Source organism: Hakea prostrata, chromosome 6 (assembly GCF_041222555.1).
Source record: "Hakea prostrata isolate BN-2017 chromosome 6, UWA_Hpros_2, whole genome shotgun sequence".
Taxonomy (NCBI): domain Eukaryota; kingdom Viridiplantae; phylum Streptophyta; class Magnoliopsida; order Proteales; family Proteaceae; genus Hakea; species Hakea prostrata.
In genome coordinates, this window is record NC_142605.1 from 23,749,731 (window position 1) to 23,768,483 (window position 18,753).

Consider the following 18,753-nt stretch of genomic DNA (forward strand, 5'->3'; position numbering starts at 1 on the left):
CAAGATTATTCTACCAAGTTTGAGATTATTATACCAAAAGAAAAAAAGAAATAGTGTAAACGTCAACATTACTACAAGAGCTGCTTTTCATGCTCTTCTAACCACCAGTCTTTTTTTTTTTTTTTTTTTTTGGTAAAATGTAACCACCAATCTTGAAATGGATCTCTACAAAACTGCTATATGAGTTTTAATGGTCCAATGCTTGTTGATGAAATCATTGACCATGAATTCGTGAGATCCGAAATTAACGAGGGATAGGGAACTAGGAGGGTTAATCTACATACACCTACAGCCGACCCTATACAGTTTGCGTATAAGACTTCACACAGGTTTAGTGATAATATTTTCTTTTTCATTATTCAAATATTTCTACTAAACCTTCTTAAGCAGTAAAGGACCTAAAGGTATTAAAAAAAGAGAGTAAAATTTGTATAAAATAAAATAAAAATTTAAAAATATATATTCATATGCATTTATGATAGCGAACATGAGAGGATTAATAAGGATGGATTTTATATTTATGAAGTTAACCTATATTAGAAGCTATGCCTGGCTTAGAGTATTTATGTGGTTCAATTATATTGTGCAACTATGTCTATGGAGATAATAATTTGCTTCCTTGATTATTTATGATTGTAATACATATATGAAATGTATGTAAGTTAGAGTCTTTGTTCATCATAACTCTAGGACTCTTGCACTCTACTAGAGTTCTATTTACATAAGAAAGATTAGTTACCAAAGTTATACATTGACAATATTTCATGTGTTTTTGAGATAAGGTACAACACTGAAAATGCTTTGGTGGTTGAGAAAATGTAAAACTTTGAAGATCATTGTGTATTTGAGATAATATAGATTTTTGAAGATGAGATAGTGTAGACTTATGAAGAACCACTTATGTTTTAGATAAGGAAGAACTCGGAATGTTATTTTTAGTTGAAGAGAATGATTCGGCCTAGGTTGATGTAGTGGTTAGGGTAACCTTAGGTTCAGCCACGGTTTTTTGTGAAGCGCCAAAAATATCCTTAATAAGGATTTTTTTTTTAAATGAAAAGCTTGCCTTATATTAACTTATTGGGAAGAAGGGGTAGAGATGATCTAACCCTGGCCTTTACACTGGGAGGCGATGGTCACCGCTAACTAAACAAACCTTTGATGGTAAGTTAAAATAGTAATTTTACATATTCTTCATGCAGAAAAACATTAGTATATATTGATGAAGTATAATAAGGTGATGAATTACCAATAATAATAATAATAACGTGATGATGACATGTAGACAATTGTGATGGGTCCTTTTCTATACCAATGAATGGTACATAAGAGGGAGAAAAGACAAGAAAGAAGATGCTAATGTCCCTATTTTCTGTTAAATGTCTTTCCTTTTTATAGAGAAAATTCCAAAGTACACCCCAAAATAATTGACAAAAATTAGAGACACCCCAAAACTATGCCTAATCGATAATGACACTCCAAAATATCTCTTAAATTTACACAATAGTATATTCCATGAACAACTTCGATTAGGTTATGGTTAGATAATTTCATAATTCCTATATTGCCTTAACCTCTTGTAACTTTACCATGTTGTCCATAGTAAAAGAAAATTCCAAAATTTCATCTTCTTTCTTCCTCCTTGAGTCTCTTCTTCCTTTTCCATTCATTATTTTATATTATAAGATATAGAATAATATAACTAAGGGTATTTTGTCATTTCCTCTAACTAATTAACCATTCAACGGAAAAGGGGGCGACATCCAATTTGGCATAGTTTTGAGGTTTCTGTGCTTTTCATTAATTATTTTGGGGTGTCCCTGAAAATTTATTTTCTTCTTTTCTTAATAAATAAATAATTTATTGTCAATAGCAGGCAAGGCTGAGTGGTAGATAGAACTCTATAAGGGGATTGGGGAGGGTTAAGAGAAAAATGGGTCTTAGAAGGGGGCGAGTGGGCCTGGTAATGTTGTCTCTCCTTCTCCCCCTCTTCATCTTGGACCTGGCCCAACCCATAGTCCTACTCTCAATCCTACTTATTCCCTTCAGCCCACCCCTTCTCCAATGTCTCTTTTTCTTTGTTTTTAATTTAATATAATTCATATTTTTTCCAAATAAAAGTAAATTCGATCATTTTTCGCATGTGCATGGACTTGGAAAACGTACAAGATAATAAATTTATAACAAATAGATTCATATAATGTCTGAAATTTTATTTTATCTTTAACATGAAATAAAAAAAAGATTTTTCAATTTTTTTTCTTTGGGTAATTAAAGAGTGAATGCAATAGTGGTGACCTGGTGCCCCCACTGCGCAGTGTTTGGGCTTTCGAGTTCAACCTATGTAAATTCTAAAAGATACCTATTGAGTTGTTCTCAAGTAACATTTTTCAGGTCCCTTTCTAGGTGATGGAGAGAGAGAGAGAGAGAGAGAGAGAGAGAGAGAGAGAGAGAGAGAGAGAGAGAGAGAGAGAGAGAGAGACTCAGTTTTACATGGTTCGGTTGATCTCCGCAACCTACTTCCATGGGAATGTAATTTGCTTTCTTGAGATTGACTGTAGTACATATTACATATTTATAGTTACAAAAGAGTCATGCTCAACATTAATCTTGGACTAGAAATACTAGAGTTTGAATTACTCAAGTTATCTATTTGTGTTTGGTATGAACTGTGTCTCTTGTTTGTTTGAGTGCAACTCTAAGTCTATTCCACTTGTGGATAAGATATAATCTGCTGGAGTCTCTTGAGTAGTTGAGTTTGAGTAGAGTTCTTGAAGCCTTGCACGCATGGAGTAGTGGTGGCTAGGGCAACGCTAGATTCCGCTAAGGTTGCCTCTGGATTTTTTTTGTTTTGGCCACAGTTGCGAAGGACCATTATTATCCTTGACACTTTCTAATGCATCTCAAATTCGAGAGTGGCTCCATTCGCATGTTATGGATCTTGACTAAGAAATGGGCCCAATTCGTACCTATCAGATTAACTTGAACCCAACCCATTTATAATGAGGTAGCATTGGACTGGCCCATTCAAAATTTTAATGGATTATTGGTTTATTTATTTATTTTATTGGGGTTTTTTTTTTTTTTTTTTTTTGGGTAATAGAACTTCATTAGTTGTTGCTTGCTTCCAATATGGCCATAGACCTATCACCTTGCCCACAAAGGTAAGGTCAAAGTCTAAATGCAACAGGGACTCTTCTTCCTCATCAAAAACTAAAGTAACATCTCTTTCTGCAATTGGCCAATGTGAAGAGCGATGATGAGAGGGGCTAGGTTTTTCTGTTGTACCATGGTTAGCAATGGGTTTCCACTTCGTTTGAGTTTTTTTCTTGAAAAGCAATTCCTTTTCCTTTATCATTTATGTTTGCAGAGTAAAGAAAGAGGAAAAATTAAACAATGAACATTGAAAGAAGAAAGAAAGAAACTGAAGAATTTTAAAAAGAGGAAAAACATACTCGAGAGTGGACAAACAAAAAACACGCTATTAGCAAGCGGCTAGTTATTCGCGCATATTGACTACATCCTTAGGGGTAGCTGTTACATGTGAAATTAAATATAAGACAAGGCTTCACCCTTGGCCTCGAGGGAATTCGACCTCTGACCTCTACTTGAAGGCTTTGCTTTTTTACCTATTGAGCCACCTCTTGAGATTTTCAGTTTAAAATTTCTTCATCAACAAGGGAGATCATGGCCATTGGATCTAAAGATAGAATCTAAAATTGCTAGGTGTTGACTTTTGAGAACTGGATTAATAGAGATCCCGTGTAGCAAACAAAAGTTTCTAGATTCTTAATGGTATATCTGAATTATATATAAAACATTATCTTAAAGACATAATCAGAGGTGAGTGTAAACTGGCCCAGATAAACCTTAGATAAAAAATAAAAAAAATTTATAGATTGCTGGAATATGAATTGTAAAGGATGAAAATTCCCTGAGTTTACCAGAGTCTGGATCAACGACCCCGACAGGGAGCACTTTGTGCTCCCCGACGCTTCCTGACCAAAAACCAGTGGGGCCCACGGTGAAAAACACTTTTTGGAAAAAATAAAAAAAACTTTTTTTTTCCACCAGTGGGACCCACTAGTTTTTGTGATCAGGAAGCCACGGGAGAGCACTCAACGGGGAGATGATCCGGATTTAGTTTACCAGAGTTCTTTATAAATTTATATTCCAATCTTGGCATTAATGACGCACTACTGACCAATTTCCCATTCACATAGAAGATTCAATAGAAGAAAGAGAAAAAGGTTTGCATTAGAATTAAGTTTGGTAGGAATTTTATAGTCTTTCTTTGTGACTCTGTATTTCTTCAAGATTCACCTGATGTGATAAAAAATATTTTGGGCAAACATGTACGCTACTGCTCTCAACTGTTCATCGCTTCATGCATTAGTATTTATGTCCTTCATTTATCTTCCATTCACATTACATTCATCCTCAGACATTTCATTTCCAAATTCCCATGGAATTCCAGCATTTCTGCTACTCCCTTCTCTTGCTAGCTTTCTTTGTCCTCTCAAAAAATTTCCTTAGCAGGAAAAGAAGTCTTCCACCTAGTGGTCCTTTATCCTTACCCATCATCGGCCATCTCTACCTCTTCAAAAAACCACTGCATCAAACCCTAGCCACCATTTCAGCCAAGTATGGCCCTATCTTGTTTCTCCGATTTGGTTCTCGCCCGGTCCTCCTTGTTTCTTCTCCGGCGGTGGCCGAAGAATGCCTTACAACCAATGACGTTATCTTTGCCAACAGACCTCGTCTTCTTGCCGGAAAACACCTTGGTCACAATTACACCAGCCTTGTATGGGCTCCCTATGGTCCTCACTGGCGTAACCTTAGACGCATGGTTAGCCTTCAAGTCTTCTCTTCTAATAGTCTCCAGATGTTCTCTAGCATTAGAGCCCAGGAAGTACACTTCCTTCTGCAGAAACTCATAGGAGAACCATGTAAAAGAGTTGAAATGAAATCCAACTTTTTTGAGTTAACCCTTAATGTCATGATGATGGTGATTGCTGGAAAAAGATATTATGGAAGTAATGAAGAAGAAATGGAGGAAGCAAAGCAGTTTAGAGGGATTGTTCAAGAAACATTTGCTTTGGCAGGTGCTTCTAATATTGGAGATTTCTTGCCAGTTTTGGGATGGGTTGGATTTAATGGATTAGAGAAGAAGTTGATGAGATTACAGCAAGAAAGAGATGGGTTCATGCAGCAGTTGATTAAGCAGCAAAGAATGGAAAGACTGAAATCTTCTTCTTCGTCTTCTTCTTCTGCTTCTTCTGCTTCAGATATTTTAGGAGAGAAGAAAGAGACTTTGATAGATGTTCTGTTATCCCTGCAAGAAACTGAACCAGAGTATTACACTGATGAGATCATCATAGGCATCATACTGGTAAGATCTTTTGAGTTCCTTTATCAATTTTTATCTGTTATGAGTCTTTGTGATTGTGATTATTAAGGAACCCCACACAACTTTCTGATCATATTTTAACTTAGAAAACAACAAAAGTGATTACAAGTGAGATTAATGGCATTAAAGAAAATATCCCATTTTATTAGTGTTATGAAATGGCATTAATCCTGATTACTTTTTTGAGTTTTGAAGGTGAAACTTCAAAAGCCACATTCTTATTGTCCTCACATTGGATCTACTCATAAATCACTTTGGCAAGTGGTAATAGATAATTGAACTCCTTCGTTTCTTTTCTTTATGTTAAACATCGAAGTGCTAAACCCAAAAGGGGCCAGGGAAGAAACGTAAGAAATATCAAGGTGGATTTGTGAATTTCAATTGGTGCTTTAGTGGTTTTGTTTGTTTAAGGGCTTTTTTGTTTTAAGGAACCTTTTTGCTTTAGTTTCTTTGGTTGCTACTTTGATAACTTTTTAAATGAATTTTTTATTATCCAAGACATATATCTAATTGAAGTGGAACATAAATTAATGAGGGACATAATCATTTTTTTTTCAATCAAAAGAACTTTTAAGTGGGGCATTTCATAATTTGATTGAAATTAAGGTGTTAAACTAAGTAGTTAGAGATCACAGGTAAATAATTGCACTATTTTAATTTATATCATTCAAGAGGAAAACCAACCTCTGAACACTGACAAGGTGAACCAGAGATAGATCCCTTTTTTGATATGTGATGGAAGAAAATCCCAACTCTTAGAAGACACCTGTATGACAAAATGTTATCAAGGACGAGATCACTAAATTGATTTTAACTGATTTATTATCTGTAAAAAAATTAAAAAATTTCTCAAAAGCGAGTTAAGAACAAATAGTTTTCTATTTACATGCAAGAATTAAAAATAAATCTACATATTTCTAGAAGATAAGTTAAGTCTTTGGTGGTACCTAAGAAGTAGTTTCAACTCAAATCCTTCAAAGATCTAGTAATAATTATCTAATTGGAAATATGGAGGTGCCTTATTGATAATTATTTTGTGTGTCCAGTCTAAGTTATCTTCTATTATGCTACCTTCTATTGAATAGTAGTTGTGCTTGGTGTGATGTTCATCTTAAAACTTAATTTGGTGTCATTTTCCATTTCATGATTTTGTCCAAGCAATATGATATAATTGTATTTGGCCTCCAAATCTAACATTTGAAAAGTTTTTCATAGATTTTGATTTTGGTGATGCAAGCATATCTTTATATTCTTCAGAACTGATATTTTGTGGGATATTTCTACAGAAAAAAGATATTAAGGAAACCAATGAGCCGCAAGTCCTCTTTGACAAAGTCATTTTTGGCTTATTAAGTCCTAAGTCACTATGAATAATGTTAGTTGATCCCAAAACCAAACAAACTAAATTTCTTTCACTTTCCATCACTTTCCATGGCCCTACCGATAAGATTGAGAAAATCTAACCTTAAGCCTTGGAGAAGTCACATTAACTCTTAAATCTCATTAGGTCAAATGATTAGTCAATAGTCAATCTTTTGTAATCTTTGACAGAAATGGAGTTTTTCTTTCTATTCAAAGAAAACAAATAGAAGTTTGGTCTCAATCAATTTGGTTTTCATGGATGAATGGTGGCTTTTAGATCTAAGGGTATGATAATTAAAGGGTAGATTTTAGAAAAGTAATGCAAAAATATGTACATATAAGACAAGATTTACATAATTCATTCGAAGGCTACGTCCATGAGACCACAATCGAGCAAAAATGATGTTTTACTATGAGAAGAAGAAGAATGACATCAAACCCTTTTAAGAAACTATGAATATCAGAATTGGTGAAAATTCTACTTCAAAGAAAAAGATCAAAATGCTCTTATATAAAAAAACGCCCAAAACAGTAAGAGAAAACCTTCAAACAGTTTGGGATCCATAACTAGTCATTTTTTGACGAACTCGAAATTCTGACAATACCCAAATGATGCGAAAATGGGTCTCAAAACTTTTACCTGATGAAAATTAGTCTCACCACAACATAGATGTTATACATGAATTGAATTCTGTCTTGGATACTTGTATTTGTTTCGATGTACTTTGTCTACATCTGCAGATTTTGGTTTGTTTTGTCATGTTTGCATCAACAGTAGATGAATGTCTCTATATGAAGATACATATATAACCTGTTCATTTCATGACTGTTCATTCAAAGATATTTCAAATACAAGATTTTTAAGCCAAAAACATAGCAAGTGTGATCTATCAAAGATCTAACATGCATGGTTTGCAATTGCATCTGTTCATGAAGGTATTGCTAGCAGCTGGAAGCAGTTCCACAGCAGAAACCATGGAATGGGCAATGTCACTGTTGCTAAACCATCCAGAGGTCCTCAAGAAGGCGCAAACTGAGATCGATATCCAAGTAGGACGAAGCCGATTACTCGATGAATCTGATCTGGCAAACCTTCCATATCTCCACTGTATCATCAATGAAACACTAAGAATGTACCCAGCAGGTCCACTGTTAGAACCTCATGAATCATCAGAAGATTGTACAGTGAGAGGCTATAGAATCCCACGTGGCACAATGCTATTGGTGAATGTGTGGGCCATACAAAATGACCCTAAGATATGGGTAGAACCAGCAAAGTTCAAACCAGAAAGGATGGAAGGTATTGAAGGGCAAAGGAATGGGTTCAAGCTTATGCCATTTGGTTCAGGGAGAAGAGGTTGCCCTGGTGAGGGTATGGCCATGCGTCTGATTGGGTTGACTTTGGGTTTATTGATTCAATGCTTTGAGTGGGAGAGAACTGGTGAAGAAATGGTGGACATGCAAGAGGGAACTGTAGCGGTCACCTTGCCCAAAGCTCAGCCCCTAGAGGCTAAGTGCAAACCACGCCCGGCCATGTTCAATATCCTTTCTCAATAACTCTTGACTTTTGACATCTTATGTTCAAGAAGAAAACAGAAACTTTGGGTGACCATGTTTTGTTTAGAGTTTGGTTTATCATACTTTTATAGGATAGCCTGGTGAGGACAGTCTCATATATGTAAGGTGGCATTGACTAATGAGGTCTTAGGTTTGAGTTTCTATTTCTATACATCTTTCTTCACCTCTGTCTCTTCTTTTGAGCCTACAGGCCTCAGTCCTCGTGATTGGATTGATGATAGTCACAGAATCTATTGTAAATAAATAATATAAGAAATAAAATAAGACTTATATGTATGTAGCCTTATCCCTTGCTTTGGGGAAGAGATTGTTTTTTAGTGTTAAACGTACTACCAATAGCACTACCCCAATACCGATAGCTTAAATCAAATTAAACCCCATGAGATGGCTCAATTGGCGTACCCTATATAAGTGTGAAGTCTTTACAGAGTTCGGATTTCTTTGGAACTTGGGTTTCTCCTATATATAAAAACTCTCACCTGATCATGAGTAGTCAAGCTGCGTGTAAACTAGCCTGGCTAGACTCCTCAGTAGATTAGATAGAGATATCTCAATCTTATTGAGTTGTATTGTATGTACTAATATCCGGAATGGATCGGTCTAAACCGGTCCAACTCAACCCGAACGATGTTAAATGCTCATGAGTGGTGCTGTGGTTCGAGACGCTCGAGTGGCAGAGCCGCCTAGCGTGGAAGTGGAAATCTCGAGACGAGAACAACAAATGACTATATATAAGACAGTGACGATTGGCGAACTATTTTGACTACAAGTCTTCCGGCACTGTCGTTATACCAAGATCCGACACTGAATCGTCTTCTCACGGTTCCGCCATGGAAGAGTCTGATTTGAGTTCTTACTGTAATTCTTCTTCATTTGATAAAGATCTCCATGTCCGTTTCTTTGAGATGATGCGTGAAACCCTTCCTTCTGATTATGAGGGACAAGAGATCAATCGTCTCACTCTTGCTTACTTCGTTATCTCTGGCCTTGACATCCTTGGTGCCCTGGATCGGGTACTAATAATGCTCTTTCGAATCTCTGTTTGGTTTTTGATTCTGTAACACTCTGTTTTAAATCTCAATTCTCAATTGATTTCTGCCCATTATTAAGTTTTTGTACTATTTGTGAATTATATTAGAACAATTCTTAATTTTTTTTAACTCTTAGAACATAGAAGTGAATTGGGCTTGAGAGTGGGTGCAATGTGGCGTATTTAATGGATCAGTGGTATATGGTGTGTGTTTGTAGTAGTTGTGTAGCTCTTCTGGGACTATTGGGATAGTAGTTACAACTTTTTGGTTCAAAGAATTGGTTGGAAGACCATTCATAATTCCATTCATAATTCATAATGCATGAAAAATTGAAGTTGTGGTCTGGTCATTGTCTCTGGAAAAACCTCCCTACGCTGCCCAATGATCCTGGAAGGGGCTTTGATCTTTTTCTTGTTATTCAAGAAGCTCCATTCTAAGTAATGGTGGCATTAGTGGGTGGATTTGATTCCATTCTACATCATAGGTTTTAAGCAACTGTCCTTTGAAATTGATCAAAATAGAAAGGGAAAATATGTTATGCCCAAATAATCTATGAATTTTACAAATATCTGATGGGAGCATTGCTAGAAAATTTCGAAGATTTCAGTTGGCCCACAAAATTAAATTTCTGCCAAAATTCCAGAAATTTTAAAAAGGTATTTCGCTTTGAAACATTGAAATTTGGGTTTAAAAAATCCTAAAGTTTTTTAATCTAGTGTGATTCCCATTCAAAAAGACTCATTGAATGTACTTTTGTGGACAACATTGTACATGCTACCTGCGGCATTGCATGTCTTGTATCAGAAAGGATCTTTGGGTTATTTATTTATTTAGTTCCCCCCCCCCCAATAAAAAAAAAAAAAAGAATTCGGTGATCCAGGCCTATGATAGGTACTTAAGAATGTTGCAAGTTAGTTCCATCAAAATTTATTAAGTACCAAACAATTTTCTTAGGATTTTAGGAGATCATTATGTGATGATGTCCTTGAAGATTATGTATTTTATTATTATGAATATTTCACTTCATCTATTTATGATTTGCTTTATTGCTTGTTTAATTCTTTAAATTGCTTATTAGTTGTGTCCTTTAGTACCTAATCAATGTGGAAATGTGTAATTAATTATACATGAGGATTCAACCATCTACTACCAATCAAGGGTGCAATACAAAACATCAATTTACATAACTATTTTGCAATATGATCTTTTAAACTTGTGAGCATAGCTTAAAGTAGGGTTTTCATGAAGTTCCAGGTTTTAATTTGCTTAAAAACCAAATGAAATGACCCCTGCTGAATCTTGCCAAATAGATGCCACATGTCGATATGATCAAAATATCAGAATGAAATGAAATTTTGAACCGCGGAGTACTTTCTATTTTTCGAGTAAAGAAAGCATGAATCTTGAGGAAAAAATGTTATTCTCTTCAACCTAGCAACTGCTCAAGTAGAGTTAACAAACAAAACAAGCTGTCAAGTTATCTGGTAATGACTTTGTTAGAATTTCAGCACTTGTAATCAGCCTAGGGATTGAAAGGAAATTCACAATGAAAAAGAAGAATAGAAGAAGATTGAAGAATAAGAAGGAGAAGAATAGAAGAGGGAAAGAGCTTGTATGTGTGTCTTTTGGCTCTCCCCTGGTACTTTATTTAGAATGCAAAATCAAGTGTTAGTTTAGGCAAGTTTCTTGAACTAAGTTACTATAAAAAGGAAAATTACATTTTGCATAGAATCTTCCAAATCTACTAAAATGTACATTGTTCTAGGGATACTACTTGTCAACCATGCAATAAGAAAAATAGAAAGTTACCAAAATAGAAAGTGACTAAAATAAAAGGTAACTAAAATAAAAACCTAAGCTAAAATAGAAAGTGATACTATAACCCTCCCCCTTAAGTTGGAGTATACATATCAAAGGCTCCAGCTTGGAATAACAAGAACATATCAAGGAACTGCATTACATTTGAGCATATGTAGCAATAATATACGCCGATAGTACTTCGTTAGGAGATAATCAACAACAACTTAAGTAAACAATCTTCATGTCGAATGAACCATCTAACAACGAGAATAGTAGGTGGTGGTGAAGATGAACCTTGTCCATAAGAATAGCACTAACAATTACATTAAGGGAACTATCCAAATAATGCCAGTAGTAGAGAGGAATCTCCTCATAAAAAGATAAAATGTGCAGCCTAAAGTCGCCCATAAGCTACTCACAAGAAGGAAAATAATATGTAAAAGTATGGATAGGTAAAAGGCAATATGGGTTATTGCACACCACGTATTTAGACAAAAGACAGTATGGGTTATTGTGGACCCAAGTAGGTAAACAAAAGGCGATATGGGTTATTGTGAACCAAGTTGGTAGGTAAAAGGCAGTGTGAGTTATTGTGAACCAAGTAGGTAGATAAATGTAGTATATGTTACTATAGGCCAAGTAGTTAGGTAGGTATTGCTGTAAAATACCACCTTAGGAGGACAAAGATCTTCACCTGTAATATTCTTCAATAAATCCTAAATAGACATAGAAAGAGTCTCCAATCTCCCCCTCGCGTGTAGCATTACACATGGACAAAATAATGATGACCAATTACCAGCATCCTAAAACAATTCCAAGAAGGAAAAATAGCAGCCATAGAGCAGTGTATTATTCACCAATAAAGCTGATCAATCAACAGTAAATCGCCTCGTAGGACAGTCTTGATTACCAAAGAAAAAAATTCTGAAACCCCAAAACACAAACAGGGGCAGCAAATGAAACCAGAAGAAATTACTGAACCAGCTTTGAACCTCAGATAATAGTAACTCAGTCGAAGTGCAGTAACAATTTCCGTAGCAGATAATATCGGATGTATTTATCAGAAAAAAAGAAAAAAGAAAGCAGCCACTGTAGTGCAGATTGGATTAAATTCATAGTTCATTAAAAAAAAAACATCCAAAGGTCCTTGCTAGAGCAGTCTGATCTTTAGAAGAAAAGTGACGTCTTACACTGTATCTGGGACCATAGAAGCAAATTTTCGCTAGATTTGAAACTCTAATAGATCTTGATATGAAGAAAAAATAATCCTAGTCCTCCGGGTCTTTTTGACGTGTTAGATAAAGAAAAGGCTGAACTTAATTCCAAAACAAACAATGGAAGCAGTAGTGAAGCAATATGATACCAGCAAAATTTTTCAAAACATAAAAATTCAATAAAACAGGGGTAGTAGTAAAACAGGGGTAGTAGTATGTCACTTGCAGCAAAACTTATAGCATATACAATGGAGGACAATACGTAGGTCTCAATCCAAATAGTGGGCATATCTGCACAAAAATCAAGAGGAACCCCAAGAGATGAGTACAGGACAGATCGAACTTCAGATTTGCTCAAAAAAGCACTGCAACAGAAATAAAAGGCCCAAAAGGGCGGCAACATTGTTTTAATAATCAAACCATATGCTGTCCATACTTTTTGAGATTAATAAGCATCCCAGAGAACTAGAAGAAGACATATCGAATTCACAAAAAATAAGAAAAGAAACCTCTGATTTGCACATTAACTGTGGGCTGAGAGTTCCATGATTCTCAATTAATTATAAAGTCTGAAAAGGAGCAGATCTAATCCACACGAAAAACTTCTGAGTTGTGCAGAAACTGTTGGCTGAGGTCCACAATCTGAATTAATTGCAAAATCTGAAACCCTCCATGATCCATGGGTATTCAGTAGTATTAATACGTAGGTAGGGATCCCTTCATACATTGATTAGGAAGGACCTACATGATATAAAAAGGAGAACAATAAGTAGCTGCACACCAGGAAAAGGGGGGGGGGAATTGAGAAGTCAGCAAAGAAGAAGTAGTCCCTAAGCTGATTACAGAATTCTCATACCATGTTAAAATTTCAGCACCTTAATTAGCCTAGGGACTGGAAGGAAATTTAGAATGAAAAAGAAGAATAGAAGAAGATTGAAGAAGAAGAAGGTGAAGAAGAGAAGAGGGAGAAACCTTGTATGTGTTTTTTGGCTCTTCCCTGGTACCTTATTTATAATGTAAAATCAAGTCTTAGTTTAGGAAAGTTTCCTTAACTAAGTTACAGAAAAAAGAAAATTCATTTTCTATAGAATCTCCCAAATTTATTATAAAGGACACTATCCTATGGAGGTTAGTTGTCAACCAAGCAAAAAGAAAAATTGAAAGTAACTAAAATTGAAACCTAAGCTAAAATAGAAAGTGATACTCTAACAAACTTAATTTAGTATCAAACAATGTGTAGCTATCATCTTACCGAGTTAAAATTCTAACTTAGTTCCTTAGTAAAGAGAGTAAAATTCCAACTCTGCATTCTTTTGTATTTCTTTGATGAAATTGACAGCCTCTGTTTTGTTTCATATGACCATGTGTGTGGTGATTCTCTTAAGGCATCCCATTAAGGTTAATGTGATTAAAACATATCAGAAATTAACTTAACTTATAAACCTAATACTTCAAAATTTGGTAGTCGGCATTATACTTCAAACTTCCACAGGTGAGTAATTGCAAAATGATTTCAAAGCCACCTATTTGGTGCCTGATCATGGTAGAAGATCTCGCTCTCGAGCGAGATCTCGACCATCTCAGCGAGATTTGGGTCGAGATATGCAATTTTTTGGTGTCAACTAGGTGGCCTATTTCGGTGGATTTTAGGGTCCCAATTGGGTTGAAACTTGGTATTAGCCTATTTAAGGTATTTTGAACACATTGGTGGTCTTGGATTTGTCAAAAGACAACCTTATGTATGATTTTTTTTTTCTTCTTTTTTTTGGTAATCTTATGTATGATTTCTAAGTCTACCTATAGTGTGAGACCGAAATGTTGTAGGATTAGGGAATGCAAGGTTATACAACATTTAATATAGAACCTTTAAGGCATATAAATGAAAAGCAAGTGTATCAAATGCATCAAGCAACCTTAATGTTATCAAAATTCCATCCATATGAGTATCACAATCTCAATTTTCAAGAATAGAATAATAAAATTATACAACCATTAGAAGTTCTATATAAGTCATTAAATCAAAGTTTATAAGACAAGTAGAGAATGATTGATCTTCCTTCGATGTTGTAGATGTGCTAAGAGTAGTTGCAAGTGAAAATTTAGCCGAATTCCACAAAAAAATGCAAAAATTGAGAGTTCTAGTGAGATCCAGAGCGAGATATGGCGAGATCTCAAGTGAGATATCCCAACTCTCTGCTCTCGACCTCCATCTTGTCTTGCCTATGTGAAAAAACAAGATATCTTGCGAGATCTCGCCATATCTCGCCATATCTCCCACCATGTGCCTGATAATTAGGTACAATTTCATGTTTTGATAGTAGAACTTTTATCTCGTTTATAGTTAACATGTCTGCAAGGCACCTATTTGGTGTTGCTTTGTTTTTTTGCCTCTGCCACTGCCTTTGAATTGTCTTGTCATGTTAACAACGTATGATTGGATTATGTTCTTATTTTGTTAGGATGTATGATTCAAATGATGAAAATCATATTTTCTTCTGTGAAATGATATAATCTCACCGCTTTGAATATTGTGGATAATTTATGAGTTGAATCACTGATATTGGACAGGCATGAAGTACAGATAGTTGAATAATTAATAGAGGGCTGTCAGAACAAGTCTGTCCTGATGGTATATCAGCTTATATGAACAAAACGATAATGCCGAAAGCACCCCACTTGCATCCTTATATCCATGTCATTTTGAAAAATTCGAAGAGAGTTTGGTGTATTGTAATGGGCATACATCTGAATGTGAGCTGGACAAGCAAAAGCTCAAACAAGTAACGCATGACTGGTTTTGGTTGCTATGACCACCTCTTCCTTAATCCAGTAGTCATGGAACCCAGTTTATTGCACTCTAATATATAGGGTCTTCAATAGTTACTTTGTGCAGTGGCAAATTGGATCAGCAAAATGCTTCCAAGGTGTTTCTTAGCATTACTTATATTATTTGTTTGTAGCGGATTTCTTGTTGAATTTCCAAACAAAACTCAGATTGGATATGGAATGTTTGTGTGTTGGGATGGGGGGGACTACTTATGCGGTAGATATCTTGAGGATAAGGATCTTATATCATTCTTTTATTCCCTCAATATCTATTTAAATGGTAATCCCTCGAATTCTAGCGAGCTCCAATCTTTGTTTTCCCCGTCTTTCTTCTTCCTTCTTTTTCTTCTAGTTTTTTTTGATGGATATACATGCGGGTCTTTTCACCAAAAAGATGCACTGGGTTAAGGTACAGGGAATTAAATAACTTTAGAATAATAGTGCCGATGATTTTCTGATATATACTAATACTATTATGTTATACCTTGTTTGTCATTCTGAGATTCAGTTCTTTTGTTACTTAGGTTGACATGGAGGAAGTAGCCAGTTGGGTTTTATCCTTTCAGTCACATCCTAGAAGTAGAGATGATCTGGATAATGGTATGAATGTTTCTTGATTGCAAATGTTGATGTGGTCTTATTTGATTGGCTTTCAAAAATCATGTGTGGAAAATAAAATTGTTGATGATCTGTTATTTATCCAACCCCCCTCCCCAAAAAAAAAAATAATAAAAAAATCCAATGAATTTTCAATCTGCTCCAGGACAATTTTATGGATTCCAGGGCTCCAGAACATCTCAGTTTCAAGTTGATGGTAGCAAGGTATGAACAATAAACCTTTTGAACCTACCACTGAATACTATTTTCCAATGATTTCTCCTATTTAAACTGTGTTCTTTTTTCTTCTATTTTATTCTTGATTAGGTGTTGGATCATAATGGTAGTCACCTAGCTAGTACCTATTCTGCGCTGGCCATCCTGAAGATTGTTGGTTACAATTTGTCTAACATTGACTCTGAATCAATGTTGATCTCAATGAAAAACCTTCAACAACCCAATGGGAGGTATGTTTGTCCTAGATCTACTTGGAAAAGTATAGTCACAAAATCAATCTGCCCTTAAGTGGCTGCTGCCAGTGCTTTCCTGCACTAATCACTATGGAAATGTCTATACCTCTCTCCTCTTGAATCCAATAGATGCAATTCTTGAACTGCTAGAAATTTGGCTTAGAAGTCTATGTTTATCATGTTTCTACCTTCCACAGTTTCCTACTAGAGAATAGCTCAACAAAATCCATGAAGCTGCTGTACAGCGTATAAAACAGAATTTGTGCATTATGCGTGACATCTGCACTCGAGATCCCTCATCTGGGCTTTGAGACAGCCAGATTCATGAGGCATTATGAAGTCTACTCATAGGATAAGTGACTTTAATTTTGGGACTCAATAAAGCTTGACTTATGGACATCTCAAATTTCCTGTGAAGTTACTGATCCAACATAAACCTGCAGTCTTCTTCGCCTAAATGCAATCCTCATCTTTGATAACACTAGGTCACCTTTGACAGTAGACCTCATGTAAATGATTTACAACTGGCCCTGCATCTTGCCAACTAATAATGTGCCAACTATACCAGTGCTACTGTCAAGCTCATCAACTAAACCTACAAAGCATCTTGGCCATCTCACTAGATCTCAGCCACTGCCACTGCCACTGCCACTGCCCCATCCCCATGCTGTAACACTTGCCAAAACTCTTCTGATCTAGTCCCCCACCTGGCATAATGTTTTGACAACAATGACAACATCTCCTGCTAGCCTGGCTAAAAGTAAGGATAATAATGGTGACAGTAATGTAATGTTAATGCTGTGCAAAACATTCCTGACCATAAATGGATCAACTAAGAACTATTGATAAATGAGATGAAGACCAGAACCATCAGGTCCCTTGTATTTTTCCTGGAGTGGAACTCTCCAAAAAGGCCTTTTATATATTGCATACCTACTTCTCCCTTATATTTTCATCATGCTTGCTTCTGCCTTTTTTTGGCTTGTCTGATGGCAACAGCTAGGTGGTTTTATTTGTTGAAGCTGACTTACATGATTTTAGATACGTATGCTCTAGGTTTGCAATTTATGAGCTCCATGTAAATTTAAAGCAATTTTCTTCCCCTGTATTTGGCAGTTTTATGCCCATCCACATTGGAGCAGAAACAGATCTTAGATTTGTATATTGTGCTGGTAAGAAAGGCACATTTTATTATGTTTTTTGATATTGGATGAACCTTTTTTGAGATATTGTCAAAGGCTCAAAGCTTGTTGATTTTCCAGCTGCTATATGTTTTATGTTGAAGAATTGGAGCGGCATGGATAGAGAGAAAGCAAAGGACTACATACTGAATTGTCAGGTCTAAGATGCTAGTGCACCACTTAAATGGTGCTCCAGGGAAATTCTTTTCATAATGTATTGAAATGAGTTGAGTTCTGGTTGATAGTTCTTAATCAGTATTTCTATTGCATGCAGTCATATGATGGTGGCTTTGGTTTAGTTCCTGGTTCAGAATCTCATGGTAAGTAAATATTTTGAGTTTGTAATATTATGTGAAGCATTTTTCTTGATTTCGTAATAGAATGGGTGAAAAACTATCTTTATGACAAATCTGCAGCTATCTATGTTTCTTTTTTTCTGATTATTAATTAATTTATTATTTAATATATTTCATTTTTCTCTCTGATTTAGAGTGTACAAGAAGATAAGAGTGTGGTCAGGGTTAAGGCAAAAAGGCTGAAGTCTGTTTTTTCCCCCTTATTATTGAAGTCTAAGGTAGAAGGGGGGGGGGGGGTGGGGGGAGAAGAAAGAAGAAAAGAAGTTATCATTGGGTGTGTGCCAATGTCACAAAGAATTATACAGCTTGGATCCTGTGCATGTGCCTGCTTGGATTCTCCCATTAACCCATCTATACAACCTTCATTGAGAGGATCTTCACCAGTCAGCTGGTCTCCTGTTTCCTTCCTAAAGATGATGTAAGCTTTATCCTGCATGTGAGTAGAAAATGTCTACGATGTTGGCGTCCCTTAAACTGATTTTGAAGTTGGCGGCCAACCAAAGAGGTGTCCAGGTTGACTGGGTTCACCTGTGTTTGCTATACAAGGGCAATATATGAACTGCTCCCTCTACATCAGATTCCTCCTAGGTCTACGTTAAGAATCAAACCAGTTCCTAATTGAAGGAGAAGACAAGAGAGAAGACAAGAGAGAAGAAGAAGAAATAGCAGTAGCCTGCGATTGTGGATTAGTTTCATAGAATCACAGGCCTTGTTTATTTATAGCCTTCAAATCTGAATTACATCCTTACGGAGCAAGAAATTTGGCCCTCTAATAAGAAAATAAAATTTACAACCAAAGGACAGACTTAACTAACATAGAGTTCTATCCAAAATAGAAAGAACAGAAATATAAATTATGAAAATAGAAAGAAACTAAAGATAGAAAGTAATTGGAACTCCAACTTTTCAAGCTTGTGCACCAAGACTTTGA

The 18,753-nt window shown here is 35.7% G+C and overlaps 2 protein-coding genes across 2 annotated transcripts in view; both read left to right on the plus strand.

The window, feature by feature from the left end:
* The first annotated feature begins 4,462 nt into the window (after positions 1 to 4,462).
* On the plus strand, positions 4,463 to 8,326 carry LOC149012754 (cytochrome P450 81Q32-like). Its single transcript, XM_089159242.1, has 2 exons — positions 4,463 to 5,389; positions 7,706 to 8,326. The coding sequence occupies exons 1-2, from the start codon at positions 4,463 to 4,465 to the stop codon at positions 8,324 to 8,326; spliced, it is 1,548 nt and encodes a 515-aa protein (XP_089015368.1).
* A 694-nt stretch (positions 8,327 to 9,020) lies between these two features.
* The window catches only part of PGGT-I (Prenyltransferase family protein), a 39,744-nt gene continuing 30,011 nt past the window's right edge, over positions 9,021 to 18,753 (plus strand). Inside the window, exons 1-7 of the mRNA XM_089157912.1 lie at positions 9,021 to 9,360; positions 15,743 to 15,818; positions 15,982 to 16,040; positions 16,143 to 16,282; positions 17,402 to 17,457; positions 17,548 to 17,624; positions 17,741 to 17,786. Of these exons, the coding sequence (XP_089014038.1) occupies positions 9,178 to 9,360; positions 15,743 to 15,818; positions 15,982 to 16,040; positions 16,143 to 16,282; positions 17,402 to 17,457; positions 17,548 to 17,624; positions 17,741 to 17,786 (637 nt within the window). The 5' untranslated portion in view covers positions 9,021 to 9,177. The remainder of the gene's footprint in view (positions 9,361 to 15,742; positions 15,819 to 15,981; positions 16,041 to 16,142; positions 16,283 to 17,401; positions 17,458 to 17,547; positions 17,625 to 17,740; positions 17,787 to 18,753) is intronic.

What these genes read in the sequence shown, in the direction of transcription:
- LOC149012754 (XM_089159242.1), top strand. Translation starts at nt 4,463, where the DNA reads ATGGAATTCCAGCATTTCTGCTACTCCCTTCTCTTGCTAGCTTTCTTT. An exon ending in TCATCATAGGCATCATACTG is followed by an intron (nt 5,390 to 7,705) that starts GTAAGATCTTTT and finishes CTGTTCATGAAG; the next exon opens with GTATTGCTAGCAGCTGGAAG.